General features: G+C 41.1%; 1 protein-coding gene across 1 annotated transcript; it reads left to right on the top strand.

Annotated features, from left to right (window-relative positions):
* Positions 1-559: 559 nt before the first annotated feature.
* Positions 560-19,611, top strand: SHISAL2A (shisa like 2A). The gene is made up of 4 exons (XM_030226686.2): positions 560-741; positions 8,349-8,488; positions 15,094-15,171; positions 19,239-19,611. Exons 1-3 carry the CDS (start codon positions 560-562, stop codon positions 15,123-15,125), a joined length of 354 nt encoding a protein of 117 aa, XP_030082546.1. The 3' UTR covers positions 15,126-15,171; positions 19,239-19,611.
* Positions 19,612-21,510: the final 1,899 nt, after the last annotated feature.

Here is a 21,510-nt window from a genome sequence, read left to right as displayed (position 1 = left end):
GGAGCCTTTGCAGCAGCCACATCACTGTCATTCATCCTCTCACTTTGTGCGGTGCATCTTAAAGTGTTGAGCCCGTTTTTGAGCTGGAGCTTTCCCCCCCATCAAGCCAGGGGGCCTGAGTCTTACAGAAGTGTGATCCCTCCCCATGCTCTCCCTATTATTGTCTATCCTGAGACCACACCCAGGTTATGAGTAAGGACGGAACCCTGAAAGCTCTCCTCCTCGTGGGACCCAGCGCTGGGGGCCAGCCGTACCTCAGCCCCTGAGATCGCAGCCCGGGGCGGGCCGGCCCCTCACGGCGCTCTCCCGCCCTGCGCTGCCTGCCCTGAGGGCGCGGGCGGCTCCCTCCGCTCCCCGCCCTGTGGCGGCCCCGGGGCCAGTGGGCGCGGCGGTCCCCGCTGCCAGCGCAGCCCCCTGCCCGCCCGGCTCCGCCCGCCACAGCCACCTCGCCTCGCTGCCCCTCGCCTCCCGTCTCCTCTCCTCGCCTCTCTTCGCCTCCTGCCTGGGTGCCACCGAGCCGAGGCGCAGGGCGGGCAGCGGGCGGGCGGGCGGCCGCGCCATGAGCGCCGAGTGCAGCAGTTACCTCAACGCCGACAAGGTGCTGGTGAGCGGGTTCAGCTGCCCGCGGGCGGGCGGCGACGCCCGCGCCGTGTTCTGCTGCGGCTTCCAGGACGTCAAGTACTGCTGCGATGACCCCCACAGCTTCTTCCCCTACGAGCACAGCTACATGTGGTGGCTCAGGTAGGAGAGCGGCGGTGCCTGCCCTGGTAGAGGCTCCGGGCGGGAGACCCGTGGTCGCCCGAGCTCGCCTCGGGTCTGTGTTTGTGAGGTACTTGTAGCCGGGCACTTTCAGGCTGCCTTTGTCCCGCCGAGAGTAGCGGTAGAGCTTCATCTTTAGCCCAGAGAGACTCTTGCTCATGCCAGGGTAGTTTCTGAAGGAAATAACTCGTGGTTTTGGTAAGGAAGCGCTGGGAAACGCTCGGTGCCTCTGGCAGAGCATCCGGAGCGTCTCCCGCCCTTCGGGCGTGAGGGGAGCGGCTGTCTCGGGGCCTGAGCGCGTAAGATGCTGCGTGCCATAAAGTTTCCAGTGACTTGAGCTACTTTTCCATGTAAGATAAAGCACTACGCAACTTTCCACTTGGAAGGGGCAGATAATGAGCCTGGTGCTCTCCCGGGATAGTGCATGGATGCGCCTGGGTGTGGATGGATCTCCAGCAGCGGCAGGGAGGGGTAGACTCAGCCAGCCCGGCTGCTTTCTGTGCCTGATTCCCCTCGGGCTCCACAGCATCCAGGCTGGCCGTGTCAGGATGTTAGTACACCTCTGCATGGGGCTTCCACTCTGTTTCTTACCGACTTGTTATTATCCTTGATTTTGTCAAATCCCCTTCTGGGCTTGCTTATACCGTCTGCTTCTGCAACCCTGGTGGCAGCAGTCACTACCTGCTGTTTGAATATAGATCCTTTTATCTGTTTTATACTGTTCCCACCTACTTTTCCTGAGTGCCCTCTAGTATTTGGATTGTGAGATTTGGTGAACAGCAATTGCAGGTTCAGTTTATGCACAGTGTTTAAAATGTTGTGAGCATTTGGGGCACTATTCTCAGCTTTCACCTTTCCAAACTGAACAGCTTTTGGATTGTCCTTGAGGCAGATGCTATGTCACACGGATCATTTTGGTTCCATCTCATCCATACTGTTTTTCACTCCACAGGGTTGATGTTGGAGGTGTATAATCTGGAGTTGCATGTCCAAAGTGTGGGTGTGGCAAGATTCTACAGAGTGGCCAAATGTTGCCTCCAGTCTCGTTCTCAAGTCCATTCTCTTGGTGGCCAATGTGTTAATGACTTTGTATGCCAGTTCACATTGACTCCACTGAAGACTCTAAAACTTTTCTCGAGTTCAGAGCTGCCTGTTCTGTGTTTATTGCTATGTAGGCTTGGTTTTGTTCTTTATGTTACATTATGTACACTGAAACTCATGTACATCACTTTTGCCCGCTCACTCAGTTTTCTGTAAGTCTTGTAGCATTCCTTGCCCTCTGCATTTGATTGCTTGTAGGGGCTTAGGATCATGAGAAACTCAGATTTCCTTCTTCATCAGGTCATAGATGAAGATATGAACAAAAATCAGTCTCAGTGACATTTCTTTACACTGAAAGCTCTGCACTTTGCTCCTTATGCTTTTAAGCAGCCTTAAATTTGTAGCAAAACCTTTCCCTAATCCTGTGTAAATTCAGTCTTTTTAACCCCACTTTCAGTGCAGGGCTTTGTCCAAAGGCTTTTTGAGACATGTAACTCTGTCTGCTGGGTTCCTCTATCCGTGTGTCTATTGACACGTCATAGACTCCAGCAGGTTAACAGGGCAGTGTTTTCCCCTCACTCTAATGCTGATCCTTTCATTTAAGATTTTATGTCAGGAAGCTGTAAGTGCCATCAGCTCCCTGGGATGGAGCATAGTAACAAGATGATTGGGGGAGAGACTTTACCATCAAAGGACCTGTCCCTCATTTTTGGGGAGGGTGAACTTGGATATCATATGCAGGCTCAGATTCAGCCCTGTGCAGCCAGATACCCTCAGCACCTTGGCCAGCACCTCTGCAGTTCCACAAGTGAATTCCCTCAAGGCTCTTGAGTTAATGCTGTACAGTACTGTGGACTTATTATTTTAATTTATCTGATCTAATATTTAATGTATGATTATCTAAAATCTACTTTGGTGCAAAGAGTGGGTCGATTGTGGGGATCTCCCAGCCATCCACCTCTGTGACAGACACACAATTACTTGCCTTCTCTGATGTGAGAAGACACCTCCAAGTGTCCTTTTTTACACTTCTGCTATCAAATACTCTGTTTTAATGCTATATTTTTGCATAGACTTTGAGTGTTTCAATCACAGTAAACCTTCTCAAGATGGCAGAAAAACTGAAGGAATAAATTAATATCGCATCACAACATCTCATCTGGACGTTGTAGTGAAGACTCTTAAATCTTGATCTTTTCAAAAACTACCTCCAAGAACTGAATCCCAGGAGAGGCTCTAATTAAATACCTCTCTGAAAGCTCTTCCTTTAAAAAGATTTTGTAGGGTCTGAGAAGTGACTGCTTAGCCTTCATCTAAGTCAGAAATTTGGGCCCAAACTCTGAAAATTTAGGATTTTTTTTTCCTTCTTTCTACAGTAGCCCTAGGCTGCTGAAAGGTCTCTTGGAAATTGCGGTTAGTGGAGTTTTGGTTGTGCTTAACTTCTGCCATAAATGGCTATATTCATTGTATAAAATAGGTGAATAAATACAATTTACCTCTGTAAGCAAAGTTACTGGGTGGTTAGAATTGAATCATTTCCTATAAGTGTTTTCAGTAACCAATAGAATAATTTTTAGTTATTAACACACTGGAAACGTTATAGTATTACATTATTTTGAAAACTATACATTTTCACATGACAGTTCAATTAGTAGTTGAAAGAAAACATAACAATAACATTCTCTCAGAATGTTTTGGTGATCAGTAGACTATTACTGATATTGGTTGGTAACAGCCATATGATAAAATAATCCTTAAAATGCTTCTTTCAGCCTTTGAGGACGCACTTTTAAGACTTGAAACCCTTAAGATTTAAAACTAAACTAGAGTTAGGTAAATCAGTCAAGGTAAGTCTGGAGATGGAAGGGGAAGGAGTAGGATGCTCTGATGGGGGAACTGTTTTAGGTTTTGCTGTACCCCAGGACTTGGGGGTTCTTTTCCTAAATCTTCATTTGCTTGACTCCCCCCAGATATTTGAAAGCAGTGACTGACTGCACCACAAGAGGTTGGTGGTATCTCACGGATTCCTTCAGTTTGGTGGCACACTAGGTAGAATTGCAGGAAACTCTTTCACGTTTCCCTTGTGTCTTTCCTGCTGTGGGAGGGACATGGCCAGACCCATTGGCGGCCAGCTCTGATGGAAGCAGTTCATGGAGAAGCCAGCAGCTTTGGCAACCCAAAGAAATAGTTACTTGCTGGCCTATGCTCTTCTCTTTTCTTGCCAAATCTCTACTGCCTGTACTGTGTTTAGAACTAGACATTGCCCATTCCCTTAGCAACATGGAACCCTCTTTTCCCCTCCCACTTCTGCAAAAACTGCAATATTTGACAACATCCTAACACCTGCTGTAGTGGGTGCTGCTGGACTATCATAGATAATAGACTATTGAGCAACTCTGACCCATTTCACATTTTCTGCATAATTTATTATATATAGTTAATAATAGTATTAATTTCTGACTTATACTTTTTTTGGCTAAATAAAATAATAAAGTTTTTTTTAATCATAGATCTTGAAAGACTTATTTCCTCAAAGAAGAGGGAAGGATGCATTTTGCTGTCTCTTACAGCTGTCAGGAGCCCATGAAATAGGGAAGGCAACATTAGGAAAAGGCAGAATTCATCAGAAGGTTATTCAGCTTTTGAATCCACAAAACACAGATGCTGCAAAACACCGGCAAGCCGAACACTGAGCAGCTCAGCCTCCAGAGCAGTGTGCTGTGCATGCCCATGCAGTTATCACATCTGCTTTACCTCCCAAGCTGACTGGAAGGGGAGAAATGCTGAACATGTGGTATTTGTACTGAACTGCAGCAGTTATGTTCAGTCAGCCTTTTTGTTTCTCTTTGTTCTAAAATATTTTATGGTTATTTTTGTCACTCTTCTATGAAGTCTTATTTTTATAATGGCCTCTTTCAGTATCAAATATAATATCCATTCCAAAGCTGTATCTTTTAAGTTGCATGTAATAATATATATGTGATTAAAATTCTGTTAAGCCACATATAGGTTTTACTCAAAATGCCTTCTTAATTCGTACCTACAGAGCCATGGTGGCCTAATGCTGAGGCCAAGCTTTGCTTGGCTGTAGCAACCTTCATGCATCTGTTTTGGGTTTCCAAAATAGCAAGTCTTTTCTTTCTCTGTGCCCATTCTTCCAGTCTCTAGAGAATATTTATCTGTGTGCTTTGCAAATACTATGAACGACACGTCACTGCAACAATGGCATTGGGAACATTTGATTTACTCGGATCCGGGTGACTCATGAGCTTCCTTTTAGTCTATCAGTGGGCAAAACTGCCTCTGCTTAGCCAATATTTAAATTTTCCCTGGCTTTTTATGGTGTGGATGGGCTAATTTTATGAACTAAAAAAAACTGTAGGTGTGTGATGCTGAGCATCCACTGACAGACAAGTCAATGGACCCACTCAGCAGCTCTCTGGACACAGCCCGGGGATCGCTGGGGAGGCTGCTGACAGAGTGGAGCCTCTCTGCTGTATGAATCCTTTGGCTGTGCTGCAGGCCTGGATGTGGCACTCAGTGTAACAGCAGTGAAATGTGTGGTATGGCTCTATCTTTATATGGAAAATAACTTGGGAGAGTTCTGTTTGGATCTTCTACCAAACTTAACATTGCTTGGGTAAGGGTTACCCCATGGCCTTTACTGCCATCTTTATGCAAGATATTTGCTTTGGGGTTGAGGGGGTTGGTAATGCAGGATGTTTAGCTCACTAATGAGGCCACAGCTGTGGACAAGAGGGACTTCTTAGTTTGCTTGTTTAGTGTCTCTGCTGTCAGAAGACTGATCTTGAAGACACACCCTGAGACCTATAGACCATATGACTACTGGATGGCCTTTGGACAGTGTTTAAGGTAAAGAATGGAAGGTGGCAAAATGCTTTTAGCAAGGACTTTTTAAAGAAGATATGCAGCACCATAGCAATTGCTGTAAAATCTAGAGGACATGCTGTAAGATTGTCTTTATTTTCAGAGGAGTGTAATTGTTAAAGTAGTCAGTGATCATAGTTATTTGGTATTTTGTTTCTAATAACAGCTTTAACATGTAAAGAACAAAAGAAAATACTGTATTCTGGTTAAGAAACGTCAGTGTTCAGAGCTGTGGAAGAGATATTAAATTTCTCTGAATTAGATTAATTAAGAAACAACCCTCCATCCCCAAACTTTAACCAACATTAATCTTAGAGAACTTAATTATACCTTCTCTGTGGGTTGACAGCTTCAGCAGTTTGAGAACAATCTGGTATGAAAACATTGTGTGTTTAAAAAGAGTAAGTACACATTGTCCTGATTTCTGATTCATTCCGGAAGTGGAGTCAGAGTATCTGTTTGGTTTTGTGATGCTGGTGGGATCTTCTTGTGTTGCTGCTGGAGCATGATAAACATTTCTTGTAGCACATAACCTATGATGAGTCTTTGACCTGGAGAGTTCTTCTGGTTTTTCTTGCCTTTTCCTTTTGTAACTCCCAAAGCATCTTACGTAAGTTGTGTAGTGATACTGAAGATGCATTGTGCTCTGCAATACACAACTGTATATTGTCCATGTCATCTTCTACAACTGCATGGAGGAGAGCTACAGCCAAGAAGTAACAGATGTCTGAATAGAAAAATGTATAATCATTAATATGTATTAGATCTATTTGGCTTTAGGGCAGCTGACTCTGCTTAATGTTTGGATAATGGTGAGCAACCCCCTTAGTCCTGCACTGCAGGCTGGAATTTAAATGGAACCTTACAATAAAGCTTGTACTGTCATGACAAAAAAGCACAAAAAACTATTTCTGAAGAGCCTTTGTTGTATCATATGGTTCTATGTCTATTCAGCCTTCTGTAATATTTATTTCTTCTATTTTGTCTATTTGGGTCAAGGTGTTCCAGATGCAAAATAAGGCCAGAACCCAGGTGAGATCTCTGAGTGTAGGTCATATTCAGATTACATAGTAAGCAGAATATTGTTTGCCTGCAAATTTTGTTTGAGCCAAAAAACAATAAGGAAAAATTTGCTTAATATGTACATACATGCACAAACAAATAAGGATATCGTATTTAATGCAGATGATAAATACTATGAAAAATCTTCAAATTAATAAAGCTGTTCTTTGCAAAACTATTTTGCTGATAACAAATTATTTCAGCTGTGCATGGAGCTGAATGTTGCCCAAACTTCATTACTGAATCTGACCCGTAACTAATGAAAACCTCATGTGAAAGTCACAGCAATATCTGCTGTTCTCATCCCGCTGATTTTAAGAGTTTCTCCTCTGGACATATCTGTGTGCTGGTGCTGTGGGAGCTTGTAGAGAAGCTTTGCAGTATCTTGAATGTAAAATTCATAAAAACATCCCAAGGCACAATTCTTCTCATCTTCCTGCAAGGCCACAGTAGAGTTGACTTCTCCCTGATAGCAGTGATATATAAAGGCATTTTTATGACTAGAGGATGGAGCTTGTAGAATTCAAGACATTCATCTCTCTTCTGTCCTGTTGATGTCTGTCAAAATTGTAAATATACCAGAGCAGTAATATAAGGATTCTCAGTCCTCAGACTCCTCATCTGTGACCAAAAGGCTGCTGTTTAATTTCACCAGAAGTCAGGATCTTTGTCATGTAGAATAGAGGACTGGAACATGGAAGACATCAAATGGCCCAGGAAAGTGTAGGAAATGATAGCTAGACTGTATTATATTGGGTCCTTTATTTCATAATGAGAATTTTATGTTCAGAAAAGACTTGAAAATAAGGGTTGGAAATCAGGAGAGATTTCTGTATATACATATACTGTCTCACTGCGTGCCTATGGGAGATGTATAAAGTAGCTTTTATTCTGCAGGATAGCACCTTAATAAAATCTACGTATAGTACTGTATGTTTGGCCTCCAGAGTAATTAATTCCTGCTTCTTTGATGCCTTTGATATTTTGAGTAAACTAATTCAGCTTTAGTTTTCCTTTTACTATGACAAAGATCATGGAAGAATTTCTCCAGTCTTGATTGGAGATTTATTTCATTAATGCAAAGGCAGAATTGTGATCATAGTTCTCCACCCTGCTCTGCAGAGCTGCTAACGGAATTGAATAACATAGATTGCATGGGTTTTTATACTATACAAATGGCATTTCAGTCTGAAAATACACCTTTAATAGTCATGTTTGTTAGAGCTGCCTGGAACTCTAGAATCCCTCTCAGTGTGTGCACTGAAGAACTTTTTGATCTCACTGATATCAGTTACTGCATGAAGTTATTTCTCATTTTCATAAATACACTTTAGGTCAGACTTGGGAGTAATATGCATGAAATGTCACCTTGGGCCAGATGTTCAACTGCTGTGTAATGACACTGACCCTTCTGAGGGCAGTGAAATAACTGCAGTTTATGCTGTTGAGTATTGAGCTCTAAACTTTGATTTACAGTAAAATACACAGTTACTCCCATGCCTGAGTACAAGTAAACTCTAGACATCATCTTGACTATTGTTTTAATGGGTCCTCCAGGCTGTTTGTACACTTAATTTTTTTTTGTTTTTCTCTCTCAGTGTTGGAGCACTCGTGGGCCTGTCAATAGCAGCAGTGGTCCTCTTTGCTTTTATCATCACTGTGTGTGTTCTCTGTTATTTGTTTATCAGCACCAAGCCACGCAGCAAACTTGATACTGGTTTGAGCTTACAGACAGCAGGTAAGACCAGTTGTTATTGATGTGCATTATCACCTGCAGAGGAAAAGCCTTACTGTGTCTTTAAATGGATGTTGAGGAATCCAGCTGTGTGTGTTTTCTTTCTGATGGGAATGTCAAGATGAAATCAAGCTGTCCTGCTGTATGCCTGCTCTGTGAAACCTGCACCAAATTCAAAACATTTAGCATGAGCTTAGTATATTTATTTAGTAGTAGGAAAAATGTAGAAGTTTGCAATACTGGGTGAGGGTAAATTAGCCCCTTTATCAGGAAGAGACTTATTGATTTGGTTGCTCTGGATTTCCTGTGAAGAGTATATAAACATATAGTAGTGATTCATTCCAGGAATAAGAATTTCAGAAGAAATTTTAAATGTATTTTCTTGTGACAGAGACAGGTCATTCTTTTTTTTTTTTTTTTCCCTTTCTTCTTGACATAGGATCCAGACTTTGAAGTCTACAACTCTGTTTCAGTAGCAGTAGTCCATGCCTTTGTGCCCAGATTGTGTTGGCAGATGCCTGCAGGAACAGTGCATGTAGTCTGCACTAACCCACTCACATGGGAAAATTGCTGCTGCTGCTACTCCAGTTCACTATTTGTGAAATCTCCCTTGGCAAGATGGGGTGTGATAAGTTTCACCCTTTGTCTTGGGCTTCCAAAATATTTAATTGAACTGCTTCAGCAGTTCAACCAGTAAAGTTGGAAGAAGCAAAAGGAATGTTGTACTTATGTAGGCATTGGAAATTCAACAAGTTGAAAAGGGGCAATAATTCTAGGAAAAAAGTCCCCTCAGCTCAAGTTTTCTATTTACTTGTTATTTTAAAATGCTTCTATACCTGCATGGCAGTAAATGACCAACGAGTTACTGTAATTACAGCTCATTATAGAGCAGTAAGCCCCCTCCTGAGTGTCTAGTTAACACAGACCACTTCATATCAAGTTTCCTATGTGTAATTTTCTTCTCCAGAGAATGCAGGCTTTGGTTTAAAAGTGGTTCATAGAGCTGTCAGAACTGCAGAGCCTCCCTTTGTAGCTGTGTGAGGTGAGCAAGCTGCTGAAGTCACACATTCAGCAAACTGCTACTAATCTGCAAATTGAAAACTTCACACTTGTCCTGGAGAGAGAGTGGAATTAAGACCTGCTAGTTAGAACAGCCTAAATAAACTCTTGGGTGGGATGACAAAATGCTCTCGTGCTCTTCTACTAGATGGTTGTGTCTTAATTATAAACAGGCATTATGTTTTTGAATGTGTTGCTGTTTAATTTATTCCCTCAGGAGTTCCTGCTATGGCAGCAGTTCTTAATCCACTGCCAGGACAGCAGTTCTGTATTTCTCATGCCTTTCATTTTTGTGCCAGACATGTTTGGCACATGAGGAGCTGGGAAGGAGGCAGGTGCTGCCGCACCATTGCTGCCAAGCAACTCCATCTTTCTGTAGGGACTCGAACCCTGCTGCAAACCCACATCCTGCTTGGGTGGCAAAGGCTGTTCCTTTCTTTCTAGGATGAGGTGAACAGCATCCCACTGATGATCCACATTCATGTAGGCATTCCAAGCCACAGTTCCAAACCTTATGAGGCTGGGAAGCTGAGGTATCTTTGCTTTTTCCTAGCCCTCTTCTGTGTGGTTTGGAGCTTTGCTTGGACAAATTCCTTTGTATTTAAACACGGTTTTGACTGCTCTCATCTTGTGTTTTTTGCTTTTATTATTCTGCTTCTTTGGCTGCTTCAAATGAAAATTATTTCACATCCAAATTCTCATAGCTTTGGTGAGGTGGGTTGCTGGAAATTGAAAGCCAGTTGCTTTGCCAAGGTTGAGAGATCTTTGGAAATGTTTTAGGCTTTCACTGACAAGCCTGAGTGCTTGCCTTCATCATACCTGGGTTTCTTTTGCATGGAAGTCATGCAAGGGCTGAGTGTCTGACAAGATGGTTGGTTAGCTGCTTGCAGCCCTGGAGAAAATAAAAACAGCCTCTCTCCTCATCTTTCAGTTCTTCTGAGAGTGCAGGATAACTGTACATAAGCAATAAAAACAAATTTAAAAATTAAAACAGTTTTTAGATGCTTCAGAAAGCTGCAGGCCTGAGGGCCATGAGTTTTAAGTATAAACTCAGTTCAACGCAGCTTTTTTCGGAATTAGCATAATTTTGCCTTTAGATGAAGGCTGTGTCACACTTTAGTTGTTGTGCAACATCTGGATCCCTGGAGCACTCAGCACTCATTTTTGAAAGCAGTATTTTTTATTATATTCAATTTCACCCATAATACATCAGCTCAGTTGGAGTTTCGTATCTCATTAAACAAACAATTGGTTATTTCATGCCTTTCCCTATCTCACATAATAGCAAAAGTTGGTCATTGTTCTTGGGCTCATCCAAGATCTTCTAAATATGGAAGTGGAGTGGTTGAATTTTTACAGAAATAATATCCAGATCAATGATAAATCTAACAATAAACTGAATATGAAGCCCTTTAATAAAGTTTCTGATTCTACAAAAGGCATTTGTCAACTGGAATTTGTCTCTGTTTAGCCTTAAACAAATGGTCTTCCATAACATCAGCACAGATCTTCCATTGCATCAGCACTGAGTGTTAGAAATTGGGTTTTTGAGTTAGCTAAGGATGTTTTAGCCCTAGCAAAAATTTACATGTTAATCTGAGCATTGAATTTCAGGAAGAATGAGCTCAGCCACTGGTATAGACAAGGAAGAACTACTTAAATGCTACTGGAGTTAGACATTTCTATTTGTAGAGTGCAGAGTTGATCCATAATATGCAAGACAGTATGTGCAGGCAAACACATATAAATGAAGATCCTGAATTTCAGTTGCTTGCTAAGCTCTTTCCAAGAGAAAGTATTTTTCATTGAACTCATTGTAGATGTTTTTGTTTCTCCCATTTGAAGGCTGGGGATGTGTAATAGTGGTAAAAGAAGGCTTGAAGAAATCCAAGCCCTGAATATACAAACATGATGTATTTATTCAAGGTGAAAGGGAACTTGGTTATGTGCTTTGTTCTTCTTTTAACAAAAAACTTCTCTTTTTGCAAGAGGTTTATCCCCTTCAAAATATGGGAAGCTAGAAGTCACGGGATTTTAAGTGTTTTGTTGAGGCTGAATGAATAATGCTGGAACATCCCCAAAGTGCAAGATATGGAGGACTGAGTAAATATTGCATAATTGTCAGGATGGGAAAGGTAAACAGGCTGAAAAGGGGAACTCCAGAGGCACTCCTTGACTCTGGGAAAGGTGCACAGACACTTGCCTCGACCAGGCAGCTGATGGGAGAGGAGTGACCATCTCTGCTGGCTCCTGAGAATGGGCTTTGCCATCAGAGATATGAAAGGGGCAGAGAGTCTCTCCACCTTGGTGACCCAAACAGTTTTTGATCACATTTTCTGAGTTGCCCTGGTGTTTCTGCCAGGTCTGGAAAGACCTCTGAGATGAATTGTTCCATGCCACTGCAAAGCATGAATAGCAAATTACATTTTATCATGATAACTAATACTTTTCCCATAAAATTTAGCACAGAAAGACCTCTGTAAATGTGTTCAGAGTCAGACAAGGACCTTTGGGTTGGAGTGTGAAAGAATTGTGGCCTTGTAAATTACTCATAAGTGCTAGGGAAGATATGCTTTAATAGAAGTTATTAATTCCTTGCTCTTGCAAAGCAGTGACATCATAATATGCAAAAGTTCATGGTTTCATTTCATAACAAGAAAAAACACAGCTTGAAAAACAGCCGGATGACTTTTCTGTCCCCATTTCTCTCCTTAATTTAAGATTCCTCATGGGGAGTTATTCACATACATTAAATATTCAGGTATTTTGATGAAAAAGCACGAAACTCTCACACATTGTTTTCCTTAGCTCAGTACAATTATCTGCCTATTGGTTACGCAAGCAGATAGCTGCTGTCTGAATTCTGATGCATGCTTGGCTTTTGGAGCATACACCCATAATTTTGCCTTCTAGGTTTAGGAGTAATTTCGACTGTATGGTGTTCTTGTATTGGCTTTAAATTTCCCCAGTTAGGCTACTTTTATCTGTGCCAGTCATCAACCTCAGATTTTTGTATGGGGAAAAATCAGCCAAATGGGCTCAACTGTTGAAAAAAACCACTTTTTTTTTTTTTTTCTTCTTCTGTTTAGGAAATGAAGAACATCTCCATTTTAAAGCTGTGAATTCAAATTTAATGGAAGGGTACATCACTGGAACAGATTGAATTTTGAAATGTCTTTATTGGACTACTAAGCTTTTAAATTTCCCAGACTTTCTTGTAGCAGCAAGATTTTTGCAGCTCATTAGGAATTATGTTTTTTGCTACAAATATACCCATAGCTGCTGTAGGCTTCAAAAATGAAGTGCTTTCCTCTGTAACTGATAAGAATTCTTTTTTCTTCTTTTTGGGCTTGTTTTTTTCCCAGCTGAAATAACTCAGTTGTTTTCAACTAAGATCTTAGCTTAAATACCATTGTGCAGATTTTTTTAAAATGCTAAACTATCAAATCCCATTTCTGCGTTTTTGAAACCAAATTGCAGTTTTTTCAATTCAAACAAAATAAAATCAAATGCAGGTTTCAAAACACCTCCATAACAAATAATTCCCCTTTCCCAATCTGATTTGCTTCAGGTTCTTATTAAAATATTACCATTCTCAATTTTTCATCCCTTTTTAGATATAGGGCATCTGTTTTTCAATCCCTTCCCCACACACTGGCTGGAGAAAAGTACCCTGCCCAGTTAAGTTTATCTTCTCTGTCTCTTTGTGTTGGCCCACACTTGGGAAACTGGAAAATGAGGTCAAAGACAGTGTTGAACTAAAGGGTAATGGGAAATACAGGGAGGCCTGGGAGGAAGATTGATGAGCTCCACAAGGAGAATTAGATGACATGATAAAGCAGAGAGAGGCTTTGGAACTCACAGATAAAGGAGAAAACTTCAAGGAGCTGAATGCTCCTGGGAGCTTTTGGAAGAGGGATGGGACTGATGGAGCTGGGAGCAGCAGAGCAGGGAGGCAGTGATGCTGGAGGGGATGGAGAAAGTCCTGGGGGCCAGGAAGTAGAGCAGTGGCTGTGGGTGGGCTGGGGAGCAGAAGCCTGGTGCTTGGGGAGAGAGATGGAGAGGGAGCCTGGCAGAGGGGGAGTCATGTACAGGGTTGAGATTTAGGGCAGAGAAAAGGGAGGAGAGACCCAAGTATGACTTGTTATTCATGAATATGGGGACTATCGTGGGAAGAATAGTAGCAGAAAATTAGGACGGGAAACCTAATGAGGAAAGTGGGAAGGAAACGAAAGAAGGAATATCAGGAAAGAAAGAAAATAAAGTTGAAAGTGCATTTAGTAAAGTCTTTTCTTCTAGAGCTTTGTTTTCTCAGCTGCCAGCAGGGATCAGTGAAAACTGGCAGAGTATCTCTCTCCTCCCTTCCTGCAGTGATCCACTGCAGGCTGCCTTTGCTTTAGTTACTCTGGTCAGATGGGCAAACTCGAGTTATCTGCACTGAATCAAAAGATTCCTGCCCTTCTGCTCCAAGCAAATGTCTGTATCAGTAAGCTGGTGGAATTCTAACTATTACTTACGTTAACCTATGAAGTTGTGCTCTGAAAAACAATTTTTTTTGTTTTCAAACTGCTAAGTTTCAAAACCAAACGCTCAGAAGATGGGAGATGCCAAATCTAAAGCTTTTGTGGGAAATTGTGACAACGTTCGCAGGGGTCTTGGGATGAGGGAAGAGATGAGAATCTTGATTCTATGTTTCAGAAGGCTTGATTTATTATTTTATGATATATATTATGTTAAAACTATACTAAAAGAATAGAAGAAAGGATTTCATCAGAAGGCTTGCTAAGAATAGAAAAAGAATGAATAACAAAGGCTTGTCGCTGACTGTGACGGTCTGGACAGCAATTGGCTATTAATTAGAAACAACCACATGAGACCAATCACAGATCCACCTGTTGCATTCCACAGCAGCAGATAAGAATTGTTTACATATTGTTCTTGTGGCCTCTCAGCTTCTCAAGAGTAAAAAATCCTAAGGAAAGGATTTTTCATAAAACATGTCAGTGACAGGAAATTGGTAAAATGCTTAATTAAAAATAGTTTTATCTGATCCTGTCATCATGTTAATCTTTCTATAAAACTTGGGTAACACTTGCAAAGAAATATTGTGAGCCTCCCTACACACCCAGACCTTTGGGGTCTCTGGATGAAGGTGACTGAAAGCAGCAGTGACTGATTTTGTTTGGAGAGGGATTAAAGTTTGAGATTTCTGGTCAGTTTTCTTGAATATGGGAAATTTTTAATGCGATTTCTTTCAGGAGACTTTCTGATTTCCTGCTACAAGCCCAGCTTATACCACAGTGCTGCTTCCTTAAACTGCTCTTCACTTTGATGTTTATTCCTTTTTAACACAAGTAAGTTAATAATTGCAGCCTCCCTGAGGCCCAGGAAGGCAAAGTGGAATGGATTCGATCTGTCTCAGCTAAAAATTGTAGAAGATTCCAGGAACTGTGGTTATTCTAGTGCAGTGGGCATATTTATGTATTACTACTTGCAACTGATGGAAGAATAATTCTCTTAATTTATCTAAAAATGTCTTTGTTTTACAGACAGTGAGGCCAGAGGGAGTTCGATATGTTAAAGACAGAGGCACTGAATGGATTCTACCAATGTTACAAAGAAAAGAGGTACCATGAGAACATTTCTTTTTATCTTATTCTGTTGTATTTGTATACTCTCTACTCTGTTTTACATCGATTTTATAAAATTATTTTTTATGTGGGCTTTAAACTTTTTGAAAAGCACTAGCAAATTGTCTCTGGCTGATTTATTTATACACTGCCGTGATGCTGTCCTTGCACAGGGATGTATCTGCAGAGACTTGGACAGAGTCCTTCCCCAGACAAATCTCTTCCAGATTTACTGGCACTGAATACTCCATCATGGTTATGTGCCAGACAAGATTATATTCCCTTATGCTGTTATTGTCCTTTCCCTGAGCTGTCCTGGGTGCACCAGAGCTTACCAAGGAGACAGACACTGTAACTTATTCAAAAGAATTTCTTTAGTGATGAATTGCCAGAAAGGCTCCTGTGTGACAAAGGGTAAAAGCAGTGAAGTTTCTGGTGGGCAATTTAGTCTTCCATTTCTTCCCAGAGATGCAAGAATCAGTATCAGGTAAATTCTGCTACAGAACTGGAGAGGGTTATCTTGCAAGAAAGTTGATTTTTATGCTGAAATCATGTGTAAAGGTCAAACTGCCTATGGCATAGACCATGCAGAATAGTGTTTAAAATGTACCCCAGTACAGATGAGTTGTACTTCAGACTTAAGAGAACTTTATGAATAATGCAAAGGACTTCAGATGTCATGAAACATGCATTTTACTTTCTGCAGGGGGTGAAAGCTCATGGCTTAACAGCCACAGAATGTGAGAATAGCTGCAGGTCAGCAACGTCTATCACAAGAAAAATAAGTGGTCCTGTTTGCTCAGCAGTTGTTTTCAGATGAGCAGGAAAGTAAATGAGTCAAGACTTCCCTGTTTCACTTGTACCCTTAAAAAAAGCCACACTGTGCATCCCAAGTGCAAATGCATCTTTCTCAGACCTCTTTATCGGCATAACAAGTTGATTTTGGCTCCTTGTCCTTATAAAAATACTGAAGTGTAACAAAACTAATTTCAAAACTCCTAACCACCTCCACACATTTTTTTTTCTGCTGTTGCAAATGAAATGGCTTGTGGGAGAAAAATGCCATGGAAAGACTAAAATGGTTCCTGCAGTCAGAAAGCTGTCTGTAGTGAGAAAATACAAAAATATCCCAGGCAGGCACAAAGTACTGAGATGAGCTGAGCTCTGTGAATGTGGCATTGCTTTTTGAAGGCCACGAGCCTCTCATTTCCTCATGCTTCTCTTTGCCTGCTTTTCTGTCGTGGTAGAGAGGCTGATGTTTATAGGGTGCCTGCTAACCCACTGTTGCTTACAGGGAGAGAATTGAGAGAGAGCTGCAAGGGACGTGGGTAGGGTTTGAATGCATGCATTATATAAATACCGAAAAATCTGGAAGCTTTTTTTGTAGATGAATTACCCAACTTCTTTTTGTTGCCAAAATGAGGGTGGCATTGTAGTGAAGACTGAAAATACTTGAGACCATTTGGAGCTAAATCCAGGAAAACCACATCCTGAACCTGTGAGCCTTTTTGCTTCCTGATTCAGAATGGCAAAGGAGGCAAGGATCTTTTCTGAACTTCAGCACATAATATGGCTAGTGTTGGTAGAAATTCCAGGTCTCTCATTGTTTTTTGTCTCCTGCTATTCACATGTGCTTGCTGCAGATTTCATACCCACACCTGTCATGGAGAGCCACTTCACAGTGCAGCAATAAGCCAGAGAGTCCATCAGTGGTTACAAATTTCTACTGCTGGGAGAAAGCTACAGGTGCCAATTAGATTTCCTTTAGCAGGCATATTTCTTCTGCCAAATTCTCTGAGTTTTAATTAGGAACAGGACCCCTTGTGCCTGGTGTAGTTCAGCATATAATTCAGGCTTGTTTGCTTGCTCTTTTCCAGCAAAAGGGCAAACAGCTCTTAGCTTCACAAAGGGAAAGGAGAGGAGCTAGGCAGATGAAGGCATTGCTTCTAACTTAGACTGATAGTACATTAAATTATTAAGTAGTTGAGCTATGAACAAGAAAAATCTGACACAGATTTTGTGAAGACAGATCTTGACAAATCAATCTAATTTCTCTCTTTGTCAAGGTAATTTTCCCTATCAGGTAAGTGGGAACAAGTGGCTGTGATTACAGATCATTATGAAAATGCAGTCAAAGGGAAATTTGAATGAGAGAGTTGAGAATGAGTTACCAAAGTGACTCATTCTCAATTCTCAATTTTTGGAGGGAAGAAGGATGTCTTGGGAAATGTCTGGCACATTATCCCAGATAAGTAGTAAGAGCTTGGCTAAAGAACTAAAGAGCACATGAATAAAATTTTTGAATGACACCACCCTGAGAAGAGTTGCAAGACTCTGGGGCTAAAACTACCTTTCAGAACTATCTGTGCCCTCGAGAAATGTTCTGAAATAAAATAAAAAAAAAATAAATAGAATAAAAATCAAGGTGCTGTAGTTAAAAAGGAGAAACCAAGTCCTCAAGTATAGTTTAAGAAGCTGACTAAATAGTAAAGAAATGCTTCCTAATATCCAGTCTAAACCTCCCCTGGTGCAGCTTTGAACCATTCCCATGCATCCTTTCACTGGATACCAGGGAGAAGAGATCAGAAAATCACAGCATGGTTTGGGCTGGAAGAGACCTTCAGGATCATCTAGTTCCAATCCTGCTCTCATGTGCAGGGACACCTTCCAGTAGACCTCTTGCTCAGAGCTCCATCCCACCTGGCCTTGAGCACTTCCAGGATGGGGCATCCACAGCTTCTCTGGGCAAGCTGTGCCAGGGCTACTATTCTCTCCCTATTCCCCTCCTCAGGAAGCTGGACAGAGCAGTGAGGTCACTCTTCAGCCTCCTTGTCCCTGAACTAGACAAGCCCAAAGTCCTTAGGCACTGCTCATGGGACACTCCTTCCACCTGTCCTTCCAGCCCTTTCTCCAGCTTTGTTGATCTCTTCTGGATGCTTTTGATTACCTTAACATCCTTCTTAAATTATGGAACCCAGAACCACACTCTGCATTCACTTGGTGAGACTGCACGGAGTCTCAATACAGCAGGATAACCCCCTGTTCTGAGCAGCTGGGTATTTATTGGTGTCTGACACACCCCAGGGTGGGGTTTGCCTCTTCAGCTGCCAGGGCACACTGCTGTCAGCCAGATGGTAGTGCTGGGGAAGTGAACAAATCTAACTTTACATGTATGTCTCAGGTTTTCATTTAAGTTCATCAGGAATGTGTAACCATTCTCAGAGTCTTCAGCAGAAAATAATCTAGAATCTACAAAAAATATCACTGATAACTCAGATGAGCATCATTCCTCTCATTGAACCAATACTGATGTTCTTTGCTGGTGAGGATGCTTTTACTGCTAGTTGCCATCTGCCTCGAGTCCAAGATTTCATGCTTCAGAACTTCTGTCAGTAGCTGAGTTAGCTGAAATTGTCCAGTCAGACTTCAGTACATGTCCATTTTTTTGCATATCCAGACAAGCATTTGCTTCTAAACCCATCTGTACCAACAGCTGTTGTGTTTTCCCTCAGAATCAATCCTGCTTTAATGAGCAGTACAGGAATTTACTTGTACGAAATTCCTCAAGTATAGTGTGGAATATATTCTGGTGTCTTTCAGGGTTAAAGGCACCCATTGCAAGCATGTCTAACATTAAAAAGAAATTAAATGCATGGTTTGATATAGATATTAGTGGTGCATTTTCCAAGAGGCACTGCATAGAAATGTTAGGTGAATGACTGTCTTTATCTACAAAACCTTTTTTATTTTGTTTCAGCACCATTGTGTGTGGGCCTTTATCACATGCAAGGGGAAGTTCTCACTTGCCCAGCAAAGGAGCAGCAGCAGAACTGCCCATCCACAAACACCCCCAGAGGAGGCACTTAGTGTTTCATAGCTGTAGTAATGCCCTTTAGGGGTGCTGTTCTTCACCTGATAAAAGTTAAAAATATAATGAGATACTTGGAAAGAAGTGTCTGTGCCAGTGAAATGGATTGAGCTATGTGGTTCATTCTGGATCTTTTTGTAGGAACACATTCTTCCCATATTCAGTCTAACTCATAACTGTTACTGGTATTTTGCAGATACAGAGCTGCATCCATGACAAAGCCCCCACCAAAACAAGCTGCTGACAGAGCCAAGTGACTTCAAGACACTTCCTCACCTACAAGCATGGACTGTGACTGTAAGCCACAAGAACCTGACTCACTCTTCCAGAGGTGTTTCCTGGCTCTTACAACCACTGTCGATAGCCAGAGGCCAATTGGAAGCTGTGCCAGGCTGTGTTTGTGTATGGTTGCTATACTGAGAAGTTGTGTGTTTTGATTTGCACGTCAGCTACTGCTGTTCAATCATTTTCATGCAAGTTGTCTCTACCCTGTGCAATTCCAGTGAGATAACACAGTTGTCAAGCAGAGCAGAATTTGGCACACCACGTTGACCAAGCTTTATTTTAAGCTTTCCCCATGTACCATCTCAGTGTGGTGTCTTCATGCCATGAACATGGTTGTCTTTAGCCAAATATGACTGTTCAGTGCACAAACCAATGTGAATGTAATACCTCAATAAAATCTGGCATTTGTGTTGAATTTTTCTTAATTTATCATTTCCCCTACCTCTGTTTCTTCAGAAGATTCTTGTGAATCTTGAAATTATTTTGATAGGAGAATTTTCTAACAAAAGGTGAAGCTAATAAATAATTAATTTTTGTAGGGAAGTTAAGATTTAGGCTGTTTTCACTGGCATTGGTATATACTGAAATGAATTGAAATAAACATCCACGATTGTTTTGCAGATTCTTCATCAAAACATGTTGGAATATTTCTTGGGAAGCAAACTAAAATTTTCCAGTAGAATTTCAGTTTGGAGCACTAATTTGTGAAATGTTGAAATTTCTTCAGGTAATCAAAGAGCTCTAATTGCCCATTTTATTTCCCCAGAAGTCTTAGGAACAATCAACACAATCTTAACTGTCATGTTTGAGTTGTCAGTTCTTTCGAGCTTTCAGTCTTGAAATCATGAGCGTTAATGATAATGATTTCTTTTCATCTTGTAAGGGTTTTTTCAGGTGAGTGATCAAAAGAATTTCAAAACTGTTTAACTATGCTGTTGATATTAAGGCAGTAGACATTATAACTTCCATTTGCAGATGAGGCCTAAAATATTTACCTACCCTGTCAATTTTGTCTGTTGTTACACTTCAACTTTTTAAGACAGAATCCTTGTCTATTGTTTGGGAGTGACATCTTTTTGTGTGATAGTGCTTGAAATTTAAACTCTGTAGCTGTCTGGTACTGTGCATCAAAACCCCAAAGTGCTTCTGATCTCATCTGAAAATAATTTCTTTGTGAAATAATCGACCAGTGCCTCCCATTGAAGTAGAGAATGTGGTGTGTGTTCTTCCAATAGCTGTCTGTATATAATATCTCATTAAACTGCTGTTTGCCACTATGGACTGGGAGAAATTGAAACCACATTGGATGCATAAAGAAAATGTTTTTATAACAACAGGACATAAACCTGATCTTCCAGCCTCATAACTTTCTTGATTGGGACTGTCAAAGAGCAGAAGGGAAAGGATTTATGCGTTTTGCCATCTGGTTTCCTTGGAGGATACCAGGCATGAGATAAATGTTCTGGAAGCATATGCTTCATTTTGAAACACTAATGAAAGATTTATAGAAGATGAAAAAAAGAATTTAAGTTATTTTAAATTCATACAAATTTGAGTCAGCACTTCTTTAATTTTATAATTCTAAAGATACTTAAAAGTAACAAGATGTATTCGATATTTTGAATGTTGCAAGATCAAAATATCTTTGATTTCTGTCTCTTGGGCAATTTCAAAATCTTTGATTCCTCAAATAACAAGGTTATTTTCCCCTCAGATACTGGACTATTTATTCATTTTGAATCTCTTAAGACACCATAGTAACAGAATTAAAAGTAAAAAACAGAATGCAAAAAGAATGGTTCCAGTTCTTTGGTTATGTCCAATGTCTGTTTTTGTTTTCTATCACTGTGCTTAGGAAAACCCATTCCTTTGCCCTTTTAGGTATTTGTTTTGTAATTGAGGGTTTCTAAATGTCACCAAAAAGTACCTCCCACACAGGTTTGATTAGGGAATCAGCACACTGCCCAGAACAGCTTTCAAATGTAATGTGCAGTCACAACAAGGGTGACTCCCTGTGCTTAATAGGCATAATAAGCCTTAATGTACTTGTTAGACATAGCCCTAATTTTTGCCCTGGGAACATTTTAAGCTTAAATTGCTTAAATTACCACATAAAGCAAATTCAGGGCTGTTGTGCCATCAGCCATACAGAAGCTACTAAATCTCACAGGAATTGCTGTGAG

The sequence above is a fragment of the Serinus canaria genome, chromosome 8 (assembly GCF_022539315.1).
Source record: "Serinus canaria isolate serCan28SL12 chromosome 8, serCan2020, whole genome shotgun sequence".
Lineage (NCBI taxonomy): Eukaryota > Metazoa > Chordata > Aves > Passeriformes > Fringillidae > Serinus > Serinus canaria.
This window is presented reverse-complemented; position numbering and strand designations above follow the sequence as displayed.

What these genes read in the sequence shown, in the direction of transcription:
- SHISAL2A (XM_030226686.2), top strand. Translation starts at nt 560, where the DNA reads ATGAGCGCCGAGTGCAGCAGTTACCTCAACGCCGACAAGGTGCTGGTG. An exon ending in AGCTACATGTGGTGGCTCAG is followed by an intron (nt 742 to 8,348) that starts GTAGGAGAGCGG and finishes TTTCTCTCTCAG; the next exon opens with TGTTGGAGCACTCGTGGGCC. An exon ending in TTTGAGCTTACAGACAGCAG is followed by an intron (nt 8,489 to 15,093) that starts GTAAGACCAGTT and finishes TTTGTTTTACAG; the next exon opens with ACAGTGAGGCCAGAGGGAGT.